This window comes from Nerophis ophidion, linkage group LG09 (genome assembly GCF_033978795.1).
Source record: "Nerophis ophidion isolate RoL-2023_Sa linkage group LG09, RoL_Noph_v1.0, whole genome shotgun sequence".
Lineage (NCBI taxonomy): Eukaryota > Metazoa > Chordata > Actinopteri > Syngnathiformes > Syngnathidae > Nerophis > Nerophis ophidion.
The window spans coordinates 27,968,639-27,989,379 of record NC_084619.1 but is presented as its reverse complement, the minus strand read 5'-3'; the positions used below and the strand labels follow the sequence as shown (position 1 = coordinate 27,989,379).

Genomic DNA, 20,741 nt, shown 5'->3' with positions numbered 1-20,741 from the left:
TTCCTGAATGACCTGTACCTTGTTCGGTAGCGGGTGAAGCCCCGAGGCGTTCACAATGTGACCCAGAAACTCGGCCTCACTCTCTAGGAAAGCACACTTCTTACGTTTCAATCAAAGTCCCGCCTCTCGTAGCCTCCGTAGGACTTCACTCAGCGTCTCCAAGTGCTCGCGGTCACTCTTCCCGGTCAGCAAGATGTCATCTAAGAAGACTGCCACGTTAGGGATGCCCGCCACCACCCCTTCCATCAGCCGCTGGAAGATTGCTGGACTGGAGGATACCTCGAATGGCAAACAATTGACCTGGAAGAGACCTTTGTGATTGTTGAGAGTTACATATGGTTTTGATGCTTCGTCTTGTGATACTTGTTGATAAGCATGGCTCAAGTCTAGTTTCGTGAATTTTTCACCTCCTGCGAGCTTCTCAAATAGGTCTTCCATCCTTGGCAATGGGTACTGTTCTAGCTTGGAGTCTAAGTTCACTGTGAGCTTGTAGTCACCACAAATGCACACTGAATTGTCTGGTTTTAGCACAGGCACAATTGGTGCCGCCCACTCTGCAAACTTGACTGGTTCTATTACCCCTTGCTCTGTGAGCCTCTCTAGCTTCGCTTCAACTTTCTTTCTCATGGCAAATGGTACCAGTCTGGGCTTGTAAAACTTTGGCGCCACGTCATTGTTGATGTATATCTTGGCTGGCGGACCTGTCCAGGTTCCGAGCCCCTCCTTAAAGACGTCTTCATTCTGTTGAAGCACCTCTTCCAGAGTGACCCGTGGTTGGTCTAGCATTTTAACATACACACAATTCATGTCTAACTCTCTGAGCCATGCTCGGCCCAGCAGGTTTGGTCCTGCTCCTGCTACCACAACTACCGGTAGGTGTTTGACTTTGTCTTTGTGTGTCACCGTTACGCTGGCTTTCGCAAGGGTTGCCACTTTTCCACCCTTATATGTTTTCAATGCAATTCCACATTTTTGCAATTTCTTTGCTTTTCCAGTCGTCCACAACTTCCTATATTCTTTCCTTGTCAGGTTAGTAACACTGCAACCAGTGTCCACTTCAAACTCCACACAATGTCCATTTAAATCTAACTGTGTGGTTATGGGGTCAACTTTTTCCAATTTTGAGTCCTTGAAATTGTTCATTGAAAACTCTTCCTCCTCACTGGATTGTGCCCCTTGGGACTCTTCCACGTAATGTGTTTGCTGTTTTTTTACTTTCTTGGTCATTGACTTGTCCATTTTTCCTCCCCCCTTAACTTGCCGCCGCTGGTCACTAGGGGGCGCTGTCTTGCACATTCTCCTCAGGTGTCCTTTCTTACCACACCCATGGCATGTTTCATTTACAAAGCGGCAGTCTGGTGCCATGTGCTCAGGCCCACACCTGTAGCACGTCACCTGCCCACTCGTGTTCTTCCATTTAGGTTTTATGTCGATGTCATAAATCGCTTGTGCCGCCGTGTTTACATTTACTGCAGCTGCTGCTGCTCTGCCCTGCAGGTCACGCACATCTCTGTTCGCTGCTTCCATGGACTGTACCAACTCCAAAGCTTTCTCGAACGTTAGCTCTGACTCCCCTAACAACCGACGTTGCATGCGATCATCCTTGATGCCACACACTAATCTGTCTCTCAGCATTTCTTTTAGCTTGTCCCCATAATTACAATGCCTCGCCAGGTCCCTCAACACAGGTACAAACTCCAAAACTGTCTCGTTTTCATTTCTTGTCCTTGAATTAAACTTGAATCTCTGGACAATTTCACTGGGTTTTGGGTTGTAATGGGACTGAAGCAATTCTGTCAACTCCTCAAATGTTTTCTCCGACGGCTTCTCCGGGCTCAGCAAGTTTCTCATTAAACTGTACGTTTTCGCCCGCTTTTTTCCCGTGTCGGCGATTCCACTAGCCTCAAAATACTGTCCCAGCACCTCACAATAGTCTTCCCAACTCAGATCTTGGCTGTCAAACGCCGTTAGTGTTCCTACCAGACCCGCGGCCATCCCGTCACCGCTACTGGTGGTCCGGTTCCATGCGTTAACTCCGCCGTTAGCACTCCGATACTATCTTCGCATAACCGAGTCGCTCCGGTTACTCGCTGGCCGACATCTTCTGCAATCCGCGTCTTAGAACTCTCCGCCGTCCTCCCCTCGAACAGCTTTCCAAAAGTTCACCGATTTTCTCGTCGCCAAATGTAGTATCTTGACACTCTGGAATGAACGGGCGCCGACACCAGGCTGAAGAGTAGTGGGTAGTTTACTTCTGTGCTCCAGAAGAAGTGCAACACACAAAAGGTTCCCACTGGAAGTATTGCCCCAAACAGGAGGGTTCCGCCTACAGGACCCTCTATAATACAAATACTACAGACTGCATATGTAACTTTTAGGGCTGTGAATCTTTGGGTGTCCCACGATTTGATTCAATATCGATTCTTGGGGTCACGATTCGATAACATATCGATTTTTTCGATTCGATTCAATTCTCGATTCAAAAATGATATTTTTCCGATTCAAAACGATTCTGTATTCATTCAATACTTAGGATTTCAGCAGGATCCACCCCAGTCTGCTGACATGCTAGCAGAGTAGTAGATTTAAAAAAAGAAACGCTTTTATAATTGTAAAGGACAATGTTTTATCAACAGATTGCAATAATGTAAATTTGTTTCAACTATTAAACGAACAAAAATATGACCCATTTTATCTTTGTTAAAACATTGGACACAGTGTGTTGTCAGGCTTATGAAATGCGATGCAAGTGTAAGCCATTGTGACACTATTGTTCTTTTATTTTTATTTTTATAAATGTCTAATGATAATATCAATGAGGGATTTTTAATCACTGCTATGCTGAAATTATAACTAATATTGATACTGTTGTTGATAATGTTCATTTTTGTTTCACTACTTTTGGTTTGTTCTGTGTCGTGTTTGGGTCTCCTCTCAATTGCTCTGTTTATTGCAGTTCTGAGTGTTGCTGGGTCAGGTTTGGTTTTGGAATTGGATTGCATTGTTATGGTATTGCTGTGTAGTGGTTTGTTGGATTGATTTAAAAAAAAAAAAATTGATTTTTTAAAAATGAGAATCGATTCTGAATCGCATAACGTAAACGATTCAATTTGTATTTGAATCGATTTTTTCCCACACCCCTAGTAACTTTTAATGTTGTTGAACAGTTTAGGGTACATTTCCATTGTCACACGCTTTAAAAACAACCAATTTAAGGATATTTACCTGACCTCGTAACAATAATTGGGACAAGTTGTTCTTAAAACAATCCGACTCTGCCATAATAAGCAAAACATTTGCACAGTAGTATTTACCTGCTCCAAAATAAATTACAGTGCCCCTTAAGCCACATTTCCAACAAGCTTACCGACTAATGGTCAGAATAAGGTAAACCTCCTGTCAGGGGTGTACTGCACTAAAAACTTGGCCCTCATATACAAGGCTAATCACGCTACCCTAAACACAACATCACCCCATACACGCACACTTAATTCGCTTGTATGCACTAAAAAAACGTATGCAGGGATTTGGTTGATACCAGTTTTCTAAAACACATGAAAAAACATGTGTTGGACTTTTCACATATGGAAATAACATATCTAAATCACAACATATCTGCAAACCCCGTTTCAACATAAGTTGGGAAAGGTGGCAATAAATACTGATAAAGTTGAGGAATGCTCATCAAACACTTATTTGGAACATCCCACAGGTGTGCAGGCTAATTGGGAACAGGTGGGTGCCATGATTGGGTATAAAAACAGCTTCACAAAAAATGCGCGGTCTTTCACAAGAAAGGATGGGGCGAGGTACACCCCTTTGTCCACAACTGCATGAGCAAATAGTCAAACAGTTTAAGAACAACGTTTCTCAAAGTGCAATTGCAAGAAATTTAGGGATTTCAACATCTACGGTCCAAAATATCATCAAAAGGTTCGGAAAATCTGGAGAAATCACTCCACGTAAGCGGCATGGCTGGAGACCAACAATGAATGACCGTGACCTTCAATCCGTTAGACGGCAATTGAATCAAAAACCGTCATCAATCTATAAAGGATATCACCACATGGGCACAGGAACTCTTCAGAAAACCACTGTCACTAAATACAGTTGGTCGCTACATCTGTAAGTGCAAGTTAAAGCTCTAACATGCAAAGCAAAAGCCGTTTATCAACAACATCCAGAAACGCCGCCGGATTCTCTGGGCCCGAGATCATCTAAGATGGCCTGATGCAAAGTGGAAAAGTTTTCTGTGGTCTGACGAGTCCACATTTCAAATTGTTTTTGGAAATATTCGATATTGTGTCATCCGGACCAAAGGGGAAGCGAACCATCAAGACTGTTATCGACGCAAAGGTCAAAAGCCAGCATCTGTGATGGTATTGGGGTGCATTGGTGCCCAGGGCATGGGTAACTTACACATCTGTGAAGGCACCATTAATGCTGAAAGGTACATACAGGTTTCGAAACAAGATAGGCTGCCATCTAAGCGCCGTCTTTTTCATGGATGCCCCTACTTATTTCAGCAAGACAATGCCAAGCCACATTCAGCATGTGTTACAACAGCGTGGCTTTGTAAAAAAAAGAGTGCGGGTACTTTCCTGGCCCGCCTGCAGTCCAGACCTGTCTCCCATCAAAAATGTGTGGGGCATTATGAAGCGTAAAATACGACAGCGGAGACCCCGGACTGTTGAACGACTGAAGCTCTACATAAAACAAGAATGGGAAAGAATTCCACCTTCAAAGCTTCAACAATTAGTTTCCTCAGTTCCCAAACGTTTATTGAGTGTTGTTAAAAGAAAAGGTGATGTAACACAGTGGTGAACATGTCCTTTCCCAACTACTTTGGCACATGTTGCAGCCATGAAATTCTAAGTTGATTATTATTTGCAAATAAAAAATAAAGTCTATGAGTTTGAACATCAAATATCTTGTCAAATGAATATGGGTTGAAAAGGATTTGCAAATCATTGTATTCTGTTTTTGTTTACCTCTAACACAATTTCCCAACTCAAATGGAAACAGGTTTTGTAGATAAACCCAAATATTTTCTATAAAGTGTCAAGCATCTGAATTTTAATACTGTCATGTTGGTCTACAAACCTCCACATTTTTCCAAGGCCTTGAAGCCTCTGCTTCATAGAATGTTGTGGCTAATTTGTGGATTTGTGGGTGTCTGTCCATGAAGAAACGCAGCGCATTCACGCACACACACACACACACACACACACACACACACACACACACACACACACACACACACACACACACACACACACACACGTGTACTTGACTTTCTTTCCCACATCTTCTCTGCCATCGAAGGCCATTATATGAGGAACACCATCTCCTCAATGTATCCGCTGTTAAGTATAACTTCACTGTGGGCACAACTTGCCTATCAGGCTGTGTTCTTTGTTCGCCTCATCACTTTCGGGTCTGTTTTATAAGTTCTTTTTGCCACACATTGACAAAATGCACACGAACCAACCCCAAAGCTGTAGAAAATTGACCAGATGAGCAGAGAAGGACAAACCCCTGTACGGAACATGAATCCGCCATCATTAAGAGGCCCCAAATGGGCGGACCGCTCAGAGTCGTGTTTAAAGAAAGTATAACCAACTAAACAACAGGCGCTATCTTTGCTACCAAGGAGGTGTGCGGCTGTGCCCATATGCATGCAACAGCTGTCGTTTCGACGTTTGTTTTTCTGATTAAATGACCCAAATTAATATGTCTATACATACATCTAAACATCATTAACTTCCAATAAAATGTGCTTTTATTTTGTCATTTCATTTGTGACAACTGTGGTAAGCTGATAATATTATGAAATCCCAAAAAGAGGACACATATATGCGTGCCAAGGCCGGGACTAAGTGAAAATTTGCCAATGATACTCGAACTTGCTTAATAAATAATATATTTATTCAAATAAAGCATTTTTTTCTCCTGTGTTGACAGCAGTGTTGGCGCTAGGAATTTTCAAGATGGGGTCCCATAGACCCCATCAAGTCAAAAAAATGGGGTCCCACAATAAATTTTTGGGGTCCCACTTTTTTGTAAGTGTTTTGAAAACAAATGATAAACGTATGCATTGTTCTATCTCACACTATATGTTGTGTTTTGGAAAAATGTTGTCATAAAGTTACTTAATTCATTAAAAGAAATTTAAAAAAGAAGACAAATTTGTATGCATATGTAAATGCATTCAGTTATAAACATTCATTCACTTTATTCTTTCCTTCATGGATCTATACTTTACCGCTGCTGGTAGCGTTTCCTATGTTTTTATTTAATAAGTTGTAAGTGTATTTATTTCAGTATAAAAGTGTTTTGTTTCGGTCAAAATTATTTTTCAAAGTGGAATATTAAATGTGACATAATCAGGGTTGAGGTGGGGAGGTTGCGGGGGGTGTATATGTAGCGTCTCAGAGAGTTAGTGCTGCAAGGGCTTCTGGGTATTTGTTATTTCGTGTTTATGTTGTGTTACGGTGCGGATGTTCTCCCAAAATGTGTTTGTCATTCTTGTTTGGTGTGGGTTCACCATGTGGCGCATATTTGTAACAGTATTAAAGTTGTTTATACAGCCAACTTCAGTGTGACCTGTATGACTGTTGAGCAAATATTCCTTGATTAACAGCCAAACTACAATCTCGCTCTCTCTGCTCTTCCCTCACGAATATGCGCACACCTTCACACTTAGTTTTGTTTTTTAACCCCTTTTTTAAGCTTGGACGTACATTGAAAATACACGCAACCCTGATTCAAAACGCTGGATATTTGAAGCATTTAAGAAACCTCGCCTGGACAGCCCGGACAGGCCCGCAAAAAGGACATATCTGGGGAAAAGAGGACGTATGGTCAGTCTAAACTGTGGTGGCTGCCTCCCATGTATATGTAATCACTGCATGTATCACTCATGTATTATTGTACTCATGCACTTTCTTTTTTCCAACATATAAATAACTAAGTGTACTTTTGTAGTTGTTTCCACATATTTCTGCACACTAACTCAGATATGATAACACTGGTGAGCAGTTGAGAATATGGAGTAATTTTTGGTCCAGAACATATTTCGCTTTTTTCATTAATGACGTATTTCTTGCCAGTTTATGTTGTATATTTTTATGACATTTCCAGTTCATTTTCTCATCCATTATTACCCCTGAAATGTGGTTTATTTTACTCGTTTAGTGTACGTCTATTTGTATATGTACTTGACTTTCTCTTCTACTGCTACTTATACTGTCAGTTAATATAAATATCTTGGGTTAATAATAGATTCAGAGCTTTCCTTTAAATCCCATAGGCAAATTGTGTAAAATAATAAATTTTAATCTTACAGATTTTTGTGCAATTTGAAATGAAATGTCAACTGAAGCTGCAAAATTGTAATTGTATTTGATGATTTTCAGCCACTTCAACTATTGCCTTACCAGCTGGTCTCAGGCTGGTCAGAGTTAAAAAAACAACAACATTGGAAATCTTGCACAAACAAGCAATTCAAGTTATTGATAAAAAAAAAAATTAAGCACTATCATCACTGTGCCATTCTAAGAAAATAGATTATTTTAAACTGGGACAGTCTTCACAAATTTGCAGACTTAAAAGTGACCTAGAAAGTACTGCATCAATTGGTTTCAGATCTTCTGGCAGAGTTCATCCGCCAAAGAAACAGCCATGAGCGTGTCACTCGAGGCTTTCAGTAAGTCGTCCTGGTCAGTAAGGAGTGCAAATGTGTGAAACTCAGTACCTGAGAAGGTTAAACTGGTCACAAAAAATGTAAAATGTGGCTTATCAAGGCCTACAGCTGCCAGCACTAAACGATGAACCTGTTTTGATGCTAAGATTAATGTTACGTTGTGATGTTGTATTATATTTTTTATTTTATCGTATATGTATCGTGTGCTTTTTTTCTATTTCTTCCTTTTTCTTATTTCTTTTTTCCTTTTCTTTGAAATTTTATTTTCACTGCCTTTTTTAGATCACGGCCAGGGGACTTCAGATGAAAACTAGCCTTCTTTCTAATACTGGCTTTTTTAACCATGTGTAGTTATGTGTTTTATGAAATTGCATTGTCCCTGTGACAATGTGTCACTTCATTTCTTTTAGTTTTTCGTGTTTTTGTAGTTACTTCCTGTTCAGTGCTCTTATTTTGTTGTATTTCCTTTTTTATTCACAGAGCACTGTTGTTGTTTTCTTTTCGTTGATTGGCAGCGGTTCACACCTGCTGTCAATCACACTAGTGTCTATTTATGTTGCACCCGAGCACTCCTCAGTGGTCGATGATAACATATTATGTTGAGAACGTTTATCTGCACGACTGCTTTATGTTTGGTTTTGTTATTTTCTTATGAGTTTTAAATATTCTTACCTTCACTCAACTCTCCTGGATTCTTGCATACTCGGGGACACACAACTGCAGACATGCGAGTTCCCAACAGTCCCCTTTGAAATAAACCAATCTTAATTTTAATTGCATTATCTTAGTTTTACTGAGATTCAAAAATTGTCTGTTTTTATCAAACCATTTTTTAAATGTAATAATTGCTTCTGTTCGTCATCTGTTGCGTTAAACAAATTAGGACTGACTGACCGACCGTAAAAGGCAGGATTAAATAGCACTGTGATCAGGAAACAGGTGGGCGTCCCTAACACCAATCAGAGACAAGTGAAAACAATAAGCCATCAATCCATCCATCCATCCATCATCTTCCGCTTATCTGAGGTCAGGTCGCGGGGGCAGCAGCCTAAGCAGGGAAGCCCAGACTTCCCTATCTCCAGCCACTTCGTCTAGCTCTTCCCGGGGGATCCCGAGGCGTTCCCAGGCCAGCCGGGAGACATAGTCTTCCCAACGTGTCCTGGGTCTTCCCTGTGGCCTCCTACCAGCTGGACGTGCCCTAAACACCTCCCTAGGGAGGCGTTCAGGTGGCATCCTGACCAGATGCCCGAACCACCTCATCTGGCTCCTCTTGATGTGGAGGAGCAGCGGCTTTACGTTGAGCTCCTCCCGGATGGCAGAGCTTCTCACCCTATCTCCAAGGGAGAGCCCCGCCACACGGCGGAGGAAACTCATTTCGGCCGCTTGTACCCGTGATCTTATCCTTTCGGTCATGACCCAAAGCTCATGACCATAGGTGAGGATGGGAACGTAGATCGACCGGTAAATTGAGAGCTTTGCCTTCCGGCTCAGCTCCTTCTTCACCACAACGGATCGATACAACATCCGCATTACTGAAGACGCCGCACCGATCCGCCTGTCGATATTACGATCCACTCTTCCCCCACTCGTGAATAAGACTCCTAGGTACTTGAACTCCTCCACTTGGGGCAGGGTCTCTACCCTTTTCCGGGCAACAATAAGCACCCGTGGTAACAGAAAACAAACCAAGAGGTGCACAAAACAGGAATGGAGGAAATCCAAAAACCAAACAGAACATGATCCAGGCAGCGGATCGTAACATTATCACTGGCAATGTTTTTGTGAGTGACCCACTGCTGGCCGGAAAACACGAATGATGACGTCACTACTATTGTTGACAATTTCAATTTTCGGCGACAAATTTTATTGTTGATATTTGTTGACCAAATTGACTAATCATTGCAGCACGAATGTACAACACAGAATTTGTCCAAGCCGCCCCATGTCTTTAAAAACTTGTGACACCTCTGTTTCTATCTTCAATTGAAAGTCCTTGAATAGACCAAATTCATGCAAAAGAGAAACTTGTACATAACTTTCTTCTATGCTACCACAGAGAATTAATATACAGTATGTTTATCTTTCTTCTATCACCTCATCCTTGTTCCAAAATGATAGTGCTGTGCGTGAATGCCTGAAAGAAATCTTTGATGACATTGTGACGCCAGGTGAAACAAACCATTTTGGTTTTTTAATGGGGGCGTAGGAAGTCAGAAACCCTTTTTAATTAGATTCAAGCCACCTTACTATTGTTCAATTTATATATTGATAGTTATGTATTTATATAGATATACATATTTTTTATATATTTTTTCAATTTATCTTAACAAATATAATGTCATTTTTTTTATAACTTACATACTTCCATGACAGAAAGAAATTTACAAAAGGCTATGTGTTGGTGCCCCTGTACAACATCTTTACTTTTGACACCCCTGCATACAGCAGTTCAGTTTTTCAAAAGCACCATGTGGTTTGTAGGCAGCATGGTGATATTTATGTCAGCTACATAATTAGCACATGAATACACAATTAATTCAACAAAAATAATACTTGTGGTTAGCATTTCTGCCTCACAGTCAGGAGGTCCTGGGATAGAATCAGGCTCAGACCTGTATGCATGGAGTTTGCATAATATTCCCATGTTTGGGTGGCATTAATTGTATAGTCCTTAAACATGTACATGAAATTACTATACCATTTATCCTAATTACAGTCATTGTTGAGATTGAGCTTATACCAGCTGACTTTACGTACAAGCCAGCATATACCATGGACTAGTCGACAACCATGGATGAATGTGAAATGTTTTTTGTCAATATGTGATTGACTAGTGTCCAGACTAGTGTCAACTGGGATAGGCACCAACTTGCCCGCCGAATGAGGACAAGAGGTGTAGAAAAGGGACGGATGGATGAAAATTTCACATATACCGTAATGAGTTTTTCTGTTTTTTTCCTCAGACCTAGGCCTGACTATTTCCAGCGGTGTTTCCCAGATGGTCAAGTGAATGCAAAGATGCTGTGCACTGGAGAACCACATCTTGTCTCAGAGGGGCGCAAGAGCTTTCCCAGTAGCCATTCTTCCTGTGAGTAGCAGCAACGTCATTTCCACCGTGTCTAACACGACAGAAAGTGATATACAGCATATCATATGCTTCATAACGTTTTTTTTTGTTTTTTTTAGATATTTCCATGTAAGATAACTGGATGTTGTTCGTTTTACATCTTTTGTTTTGTCATGTTCAGCTACTCGAACAAATCCTATTTGCTGTAGGATTTACTTTACAAAAGAGAAGTGTGGGATACTTATCTTGTTGCCTTATTTGTGTTTGACTTTATTAAATAGATTTGCATTCATGTTTGGTGGAGCCGTACCGGAGCAGCAGGGGATAGAAAAAGTAAAAAAAGGAAGACAGAGGAGGAAATTGCAGGGACAACAGGGGATAAGACAGGGCGACAGCAACAACAACAAGAATACCAACAACAGCAACAACATACAGCATCAGCAAATAAGATACTGTATGTACAAATATCATAAAACAAAGTGATAGCAAAGAAGCAGTTAGTGACGTAAATATCAATAATACAGAAATGACAATAAACATTATTGCATTACAGATGGAGCAATACAAATACTATTAGAAATACCACTATTGATAATGAATAATAACAAAAATTACCTCTATTATCAGCCAAAGAAATGTTTCAAATGCAACAATACATTTATATAATGATAACTTGAATTAATAAAAGAAAGCAGTTAACTGGAAAGGAATAAGGAGAAGCAAACTGTATTAATCTTGTAGATTGTTATAGTCAATATAGGTTAAGCTTTGTCAGTGTGTAGTGTTTTACCCAGGTACCCCCTAGGGGAGCAACATTAATATATGTTTGATGAAACACGATTATATGCATGAATGTATGTATGTATGTGTGAACAGTGAATGTGCATGTGGATGTATGTACCGTGAATGTGTATGTATGTACGAGCGGAGGTACATATGTATGTGGGTGAGTACCAATGTGTGCGCGTATGCATGTATTAATGAATGTATATACATACGTGTGTATGGATAATTGTGTGTACGTGAGTATGTATGTGAATTTGTATGTATAATATGGTTGTCTCCCAGTGTGTGCGGGAACCAAAGTATGGCCCCAGAGAGCCAAATCCGAAACAGCAGGTGCGGTGCTCAGGGAACAAGGGATTGCCAGCCCCACTGTAGCCCTCTGACGGAAGAAAAAAAAAATGATAGGCGATCATAGACATGCTGAACAAACAAGATCACTACCCCAGCAGCTGGTCGACTGGCAGCACTGTACGGTTCTGCAGCAGGGATGAGACCGAGCAGAGGGCCCATCTGGAAGGGGTGGATGGTGGGACCCAGGGGCCCCAGACACGCAACCCGGCTGCAGTAGCCTGAGGCGCCGGACAAGCCTTAGGCGCCGGACATGCAGGCACCAAGGGCGCCCCCCCCTTACAAAAAAATTATCTATATATATATATATATATATATATATATATATATATATATATATATTTATATATATATATATATATATATATATACGTATATATATATATATATATATATATATATACGTATATATATATATATATATATATATATATATATATATATACGTATATATATATATATATATATATATATATACGTATATATACATATATGTGTGTGTGTGTGTATGTGCGTGTGTGCACACATACACACACACACATACATACATACACGTATAAATATACTCATACATAAACAAACAAATCCATACACAGGTGAACCAGCCGTTAACTTCACCCACCCACCCCTGTCCCCAAAGTCTGCACTGGCCGAGGAGGCAATGAGGGGCACGCCTTACTCCTAAACCCCAACCAACCCATGCATGTGATGTGGGAGTGTATAAGATCCCCAGAATGTCTACTGTGTATTTAAAATTAGGTCAGCCATTACAGCCGACCTCCAGTCCCTATTGATGTGTGTATTGTAGCGTGAGGGAAATGTGTATGCTTGTGGGGACTAATTGAAGGACATCTAGGGCTTAGTGGGTGCCTACCATACCAGGCCACCCAAATCCTAAGTGTCTAACATGCATTTATAATTGAGGGATGGACGAGCAGGGGACAAGTCAGGAGGACTGGAGCCCCATAAAGGCATCCGCATCCCCCCACCACGCCTTCCTGCGGGACAATCCCTTGAAGTTATATATATATATATATATATGTGTGTGTGTGTGTGTGTGCAACAAGTAGGAGGAGCAGAGGGCCCGGACCCCCGAAATCAAAACAAAAGAGCGACCAACCCCGAAATCAAAACAAAAGAGCGACCAACCCCATTCTTTTTACATCTTATGACCGCATACCATTTAAGACGTACCGTAACTGTGTTACCTGTATAACAAACATATTCACCATCCAGAACCTTGATTAGAGTTCTTCTCTTGCTCTTCTTACCTAACAAGGGCCTTTAATTATTCAAGTGTTTTCCTTTTATTCCAGCTGTGATTTGTAGGCTTGAGATGCTTTGCTTTCGGCCATACAGAAATTAGCAGTGTCCAAAAGAAAACACTGAGCTATTATGTACATTTGAAAAATCCTCTTAGAAATTAGTATCACTTTTAATTTACATGCAAGCATCAAATAAAAATCTAAAAACATTTGTGAGGAAATAGTTTTGGTTCAAACATATATATCTAAGGAACTATAAATTGCATATTTCCACATTGAATTAAGATGCATCATTAAATTCCAAACGTATAGTAACTGCTTGTGTACAAACAACTGTTAAATAGTTTTTGAATGTATTTCATTACCATCCAGTAGTGTGCTTACTCTGAATGTAACAAAAACACGGTCACACCTTTTTAATGTTTGTAATTTGCACCAAAAGGTCACATGAGGACCTAATTGTATGCAAACCAAAGCATTTTTTTCTGATAAGAAACAATGTGAATTGAATGAATCCATTCCAGACACACAAACAAATACTAACATAAAACACATTTTATAGAGAACCTTAAAAATGTATATAGAGAAGCATACAGTATGCATCGCTTTCTCCGCAAACCAGAAAGAAGAAAAAAAATGGGAAGTGAAGGGTCACCGGCAAGGCTGGAGTAAAAATTATAACAACATCTTGTGTGAGGTTAAATAAGAGAAATAGTCCATTTCTGACCTTCTTGAACTTAACTTGTACAAATGTACAGTTGACTGTGGACATGACTGACCCATGTTCTAAGCAAAACCTATTTTAATCTAATCTTTGTATAACAGGCCTTGTCTTATTCCTCTTCAATTCTTGCAATGTTTTTTTGTTTGTTTGGGTTTTCGATGTGACAGCAAACTGTTTTTATGCTTTCATAAAAAAGTTAATTTGTAAATTATTTAATATGCTCATAGAAAGATTCCACAAATCTTGTTCATCTATGGGTCTACCAGCATTTTAAACTGATCAATATGTTTTCAGATATGTACCTGTATAGGTTTGTTACAACTGTTATACAGCCCTTCATTGTCATCATGTAGGGGTTTTAATTACATACATAAAAATATATCAATTAATTGGATATCAGTACAGACGTAAGATTCTTAGAATTAGGTCACTGTGCGAGCTGGAGCGATAACAATTTTGAGGAATATTTTTCAAATATATGTTCTTAAGATGCAATATGTTTATGACAGGTTGTTTCTTAACAAATCCATATGAAGTATATATATATATATATATATATATATATACATATATATACATATATATACATATATATACATATATATACATATATATATATATATATATATATATATATATATATACAAATATATATATATATATATATATATATATCAACAATATATCAATTAATCTTTACACCCTATATATATATATATATATCCATCCATCCATTTTCTACCGCTTATTCCCTTTTTAGGGGTCGCGGGGGGCGCTGGCGCCTATCTCAGCTACAATCGGGCGGAAGGCGGAGTACACCCTGGACAAGTCGCCACCTCATCGCAATATATATATATATATATATATATATATATATATATATATATATATATATATATATTGTATATATATTAGGGGTGGGCAAATTAATGCGTTAATTACGAGTTAACTCATCAATCTATTAACGCCGACAATTATTTTATCGCACATTTGCGTATGTTATTTACATGCTTTTATTTTGTTAACGCCTTTTCTTAACAAGATGGCGTCGCCCGGATAAGCTTCGGCTTCGAGGGGCTCTTGGTAAAGATGGAACATTTGGCAAAAATACCGGACAATTCTGCAAATTTCATGGCTGGCTTACAGCGTGGTCACTCCGGGATCACTTACGACCGCCAGACAATTCTGAATGTGGATAGATCGGGCCGTTTTAGACTGAATGACGCGTGCTTGCTAGACCGGCTAGCTATCATGGGTATACTTTGCCGGCTACATCCAGCGGCCTGTGAAGCAGCGGAGTATATGTTTTGTCCGTCTATTTATGAATAATGCAGACGACGAGTGTTGGCTGAGTTCTTTACGTTTCCTTTCAGAGTGTGCATATCACAACATACAAGTTGCTGTCATGGCGACACAACCTATACCGGGCTACCGCGCATGATCGTCACTCCTGTTGCATGCTGGGTAGGGTAGTTCTTTTTTCCCCTGGCTCATAACATTACAATATAGTACCATGTATATGATGCATTCAGTTTATCAAAGCACCAAGCAAACGATCGGAAAATTCCCATCATATCAATTCCTAGATATGGTCATAATTATTCTAAGTGCACTACGCAGAATAAACACAACATTATTAATATTGCTACTACGGATAATTTGATCAAAAATTCCCTAAAATAGCCCACTACCTATAATATAGGTTTTTTAAACATAAGATCCCTGATAAAAAAAATGTTTCTGCTGATACCTCAGAAATTGCCTGTTCAGATGTTATGATTGTGGCTCAGAGATTTGTATGTAGATTAAATTTATTTTCCATAACAAAGACGATAACTTAAGTACCCTGGCAGTGGCAATAAGCTTAAATGTTTGTATTTACATTTTTTGAGTTGATTTTCATAAAATATGCTATTTAACTGCTACTGTTTAACAAGGACTGATTTAAATTGTGTTTGCACAACAAATGTTTTGGCGCTTTTGTTCATGTGGGAGAATATTCCAATAAAGGTGCATTACACACTACTTTTGAATTCATTATTGGGCTTTGCGTATAAAATGCAGTTAATCGCGATTAATCGGACAAATAGTGCGATTAACTTTGATTAAAATGTTTAATCGTTGCCCAGCCCTAATATATATACATATATATGTATATATATGTGTATATATATATATATATATATATATATATATATATATATATATATATATATATATATACACAGTATATGGGGTGTAAAGATTAATTGATATATTGTTGATATATATATATATATATATATATATATATATATATATATATATATATATATGGTAACGATTAATCGATATATTGAAATTTATATATACACATATATATATATATATATATATATATATATATATAATTTATATATACACATATATATATATATATATATATATATATATATTTATAGACATATATATACAGTATATGGGGTGTAAAGATTAATTGATATATATATATATATATATATATATATATATATATATATATATATATATATATATATATATATATATATATATTATATGGGGTAACGATTAATCGATATATTGAAATTTATTTATAAATATATATATATATATATGTATTTATATATATATATATATATATACATATATATATATATATATATATATATATTTATATATATATATATATGTATATATATATATATATATATTTATATATATATATATATATATATATATATATATATATATATATATATTTATATATATATATATATATATATATATACTTTATATGGATTTGTTAAGAAACAACCTGTCATAAACATATTGTATCTTCAGAAAATTGTTTTATTGTTTTTCGCTAATACATGGGGTGTAATGACTAACCGATATATTGATTTATATTCTTAGATTCAACTACATCGACTTGTTCTCTGCAAGTTTCCCTTCCGGGAGATACGCATCAGTCTAAGATTGTTTTTAAAGGGAATTCATCAAGTTTGTAGATATTAGAACCATTAAAACATTGGATTTAAGAACGCAGACTTCATTTGAAGTTTAGAAATGTTAATGTTAAAGGGGAACTGCAATTTTTTTGGTTCACAATCATCAAGAAAGACATGACGACGGATGGATTTTTTTTTTAATGCTAACTTGTAAATATAAGTTAACAAAAGTATGTTTACAGTGGAGCCATCAACAATGCTACATTTACATTTTGTGATTTGAATATTAACCAAGTATAAGTGATATTATTATTACAAGCATTGACACAGACGAACAATTTATAGTGGCGCTGTGACCACAAGCCTGTGTACAATCTCCACATGATAGACTGATGAATTGTTTTCTCGCTTCCTTGCTCCCTGGAAGTTTATCGTTGACCATAAACCATGCCTCTCACCTGGACAGAAGAAAACTAAGGATGTATTCTGACAAGTCGGGACACTTTAAAAGCCTTTTCAGACCCGGAAATAGCTAGAACAACTCGAAAAGACGCTTGGTCCTCCCTCCGCCCCCCATCGGGTTACTTTGTGGGGATTATGGTCATTCTTCATCTAAACGGAATAAAATGAACATCCCAACTGTCAGAATTTTAGTGAGAGCAGGGGCACAGGAAAAGTAAATAAAGAAAAAGTTTTTTTGCTTGTAAATGTTCCCAAGTCACTTTTGAGGTGATGCAAGCTAAGTGGTGTAAAAATGCATTTCAAGTAAATACTAAGGTATTCTTGTTACATGTGTTATTTGAATCATTTTATGGTGTGAAGTAGCACAAATCAGGGGTGTCCAAATATTTTCCACTAAGGACTGCATACATAAAAATCGAACGATATTGTTATGGGTCACACTCCTGCTGCCTCTCTTCCTGCTGTGTCTCCTCCTGCTGGGCGCCCAGACAAGCACACCACGGGCCACACCCACATGCGTCCTCTCTCCGCGGCGGGCGCGCCTCCTCATACCTGCAGACACTCACCTAACTACACACCTGCCCGTGATGAGCGATCTGCCTTCAAGAGGCGGCATGGCGTAGTGGGTAGAGCGGCCGTGCCAGAAACCTGAGGGTTGCAGGTTCGCTTCCCACCTATTGACATCCAAATCTCTGCCGTTTTGTCCTTGGGCAGGACACTTCACCCTTACCCCCGGTGCCGCTCACACTAGTGAATGAATGATGAATGAATGATTGGTGGTGGTTGGAGGGGCCGTAGGAGCAAACTGGCAGCCACGCTTCCGCCAATCTACCCCAGGGCAGCTGTGGCCACTGATGTAGCTTACCACCACCAGGTGTGAATGAATGATGGGTTCCCACTTCACTGTGAGCGCTTTGAGTATCTAACAATAGAAAAGCGCGATATAAATCTAATCCATTATTATTATTATTATTATACGAGTAAACGCAGCCTGAGATCCGACGCGAGAACGTAGCTTCACGTACCCAGTACACCTCCCGCCATCCTTCCTTGTCGTCGAGTTGTGTGTCTCGTCACCTTGGACCTCCCGTGGATTTTCCCTTGCCTTCCGGGACATTGACCTCATGCCTGCCTAACGACCATGAAACCAAGCTCCTGCCCTTGATCTTCCGCCTGCTCCCCGACGTTCGATTCCGCTTTGCTCCTTGCTGGACTTCCGCCTGGATCCCAACACGCATCCTCAACACCCTCTGGCAACCATACTCAGATAAGTCTCACACTTCGTCACACTACATCACTTTGTTTAAATACACATATCACTTACACACTAAGCTGTCAATAAATACTCTGACAGCTAATGACATCATCGTTCCTCTGCCGTCTTCTTCTCCCGTTGTAACGTCACAGATATGGAGTACTTTATTAATCAATCAAACCAAGAGACCAGGGGTCTCGCCCATGGACCAAGGCAAACTCTACCCACACCTGTAAACTGTAATATATTTATACGTGTGTTTTTTTGTTTTGCAAATAAGTTTAATGAATGATACATATTTAAAGAAAAACATTAAAAGGGAACATTATCACAATTTCAGAAGGGTTAAAACCAATAAAAATCAGTTCCCAGTGGCTTATTTTATTTTTCGAAGTTTTTTTCACAATTTTACCCGTCCCGGAATATCCCTAAAAAAAGCTTTAAAGTGCTTGATTTTCGCTATTTCCGAAACCACTGTCCATTTTCCTGTGACGTCACATAGCGATGCCAAAACAAACAGATGGTGCATAGCACAGCAAGATATAGCGACATTAGCTCGGATTCAGACTCGGATTTCAGCGGCTTAAGCGATTCAACAGATTACGCATGTATTGAAACGGATGGTTGGAGTGTGGAGGCAGATAGCGAAAACGAAATTGAAGAAGAAACTGAAACTATTGAGCAAATAGCTATGGACGCTATTCGGCCATGCATGTCTGCCTTAGCATCGCCGGTAGGATGTGCGGACCAAATGATCAGGACTTTCGCATTGACACTGGAGCAACTTAAATCCGTCGATTGGTAAGTGTTTGCTTCGCATTAAATGCGCGTGGAGGAAACGCTGGATGCAAATATAGTTTCAAATGTACATACAGCTAGCCTAAATAGCATGTTACCATCGATTAGCTGGTAGTCATGCCACGACCAAATATGTCTGATTAGCACATAAGTCAACAACATCAACAAAACTCACCTTTGTGATTTCGTTGACTTTATCGTTGGGAATGCATCTGCTTTGAGTGTCGCAGGGTATCCAGACATTCTTGCCATCTCTGTGCCATCTCTGTGCCATCTCTGTCGTAGCATCGCCGGTAAAAACCAAACGAGGGACTTTCACATCTCTTGACACTGGAGCAACTTAAATCTGTCGATTGGTAAGTGTTTGCTTGGCATTAAATGTGGATGGAGGGAATGGCTGGATGTAAATATAGCTACAAATGAGACATAATGCTGCAATATGTACATACAGCTAGCCTAAATAGCATGTTAGCATCGATTAGCATGCCGTGCTAATCGATGCACATTCTATGTAAATCAACTTGAATCCGTCCCTGATCGTGTTGTTACACCCTCCGACAACACACCGATGAGGCATAATGTCTCTAAAGTACCGGAAAACAGTCAAAAAAATGGAAAATGACAAAGCTGATTTGATTTGGTGCGTGTAATGTGGTGGAGAAAATGGCGTTGACTACCTAGGTGACGTCACGTTCTGACGTCATCGCTCCTAGAGCGATAAATTGAAAGGCGTTTAATTCGCCAAAATTCACCCATTTAGAGTTCGGAAATCGGTTAAAAATATATATATTTTTTTCTTCTGCAACATCAAGGTATATATTGACGCTTACAAAGGTCTGGTGATAATGTTCCCCTTTAATGTTATTGTTAGTTATTAATATCAACATGTCAGCTTTTAGTCATTGTGCCTTTTGCTTAGTTATTTCCCTTTTTGAATTAATTTAACTTTTATTGTGTTGTGGGTAAGGGTAGCACGGTGGTATAGGGCTTGGTGTGTCTGCCTCACAAAACGAAGGTCCTTGGTTCGATCCTGCGCTCGGGATCTTTCTGTGTGGAGTTTGCATGTTATCCCCGTGATTTTGTGGATTCCCTCCGGTTACTCCGGCTTCCTCCAACTTCCTAAGACATGCACCTGGGGACAAGTTGATTGGCAACACTAAATGGGCCCTAATGTGTGAATGCTGTCTGTCTATCTGTGTTGGCCCTGTGATGAGGTGGCGACTTGTCCAGGATGTATCCCGCCTTTCGCCCGATTGCAGCTGAGATAGGCTCCAGCACCCCTTGCGACCCCCGAAAGGTATAAGCGGTAGGAAATGGATGGATGGATTGATGGTCTTGTGGGTGAGTAAAAAACAAGCCAAAGTCCTGATTCACAATTTGAAC

At 39.3% G+C, this 20,741-nt stretch overlaps 1 protein-coding gene across 1 annotated transcript in view; it reads left to right on the top strand.

Moving 5' to 3' along the window:
• plpp4 (phospholipid phosphatase 4) overlaps positions 1–20,741 on the top strand; it is a 216,807-nt gene that overhangs the window by 143,961 nt on the left and 52,105 nt on the right. The window contains exon 5 of the mRNA XM_061909943.1: positions 10,669–10,793. Within this exon, the coding sequence (XP_061765927.1) occupies positions 10,669–10,793 (125 nt within the window). The remainder of the gene's footprint in view (positions 1–10,668; positions 10,794–20,741) is intronic.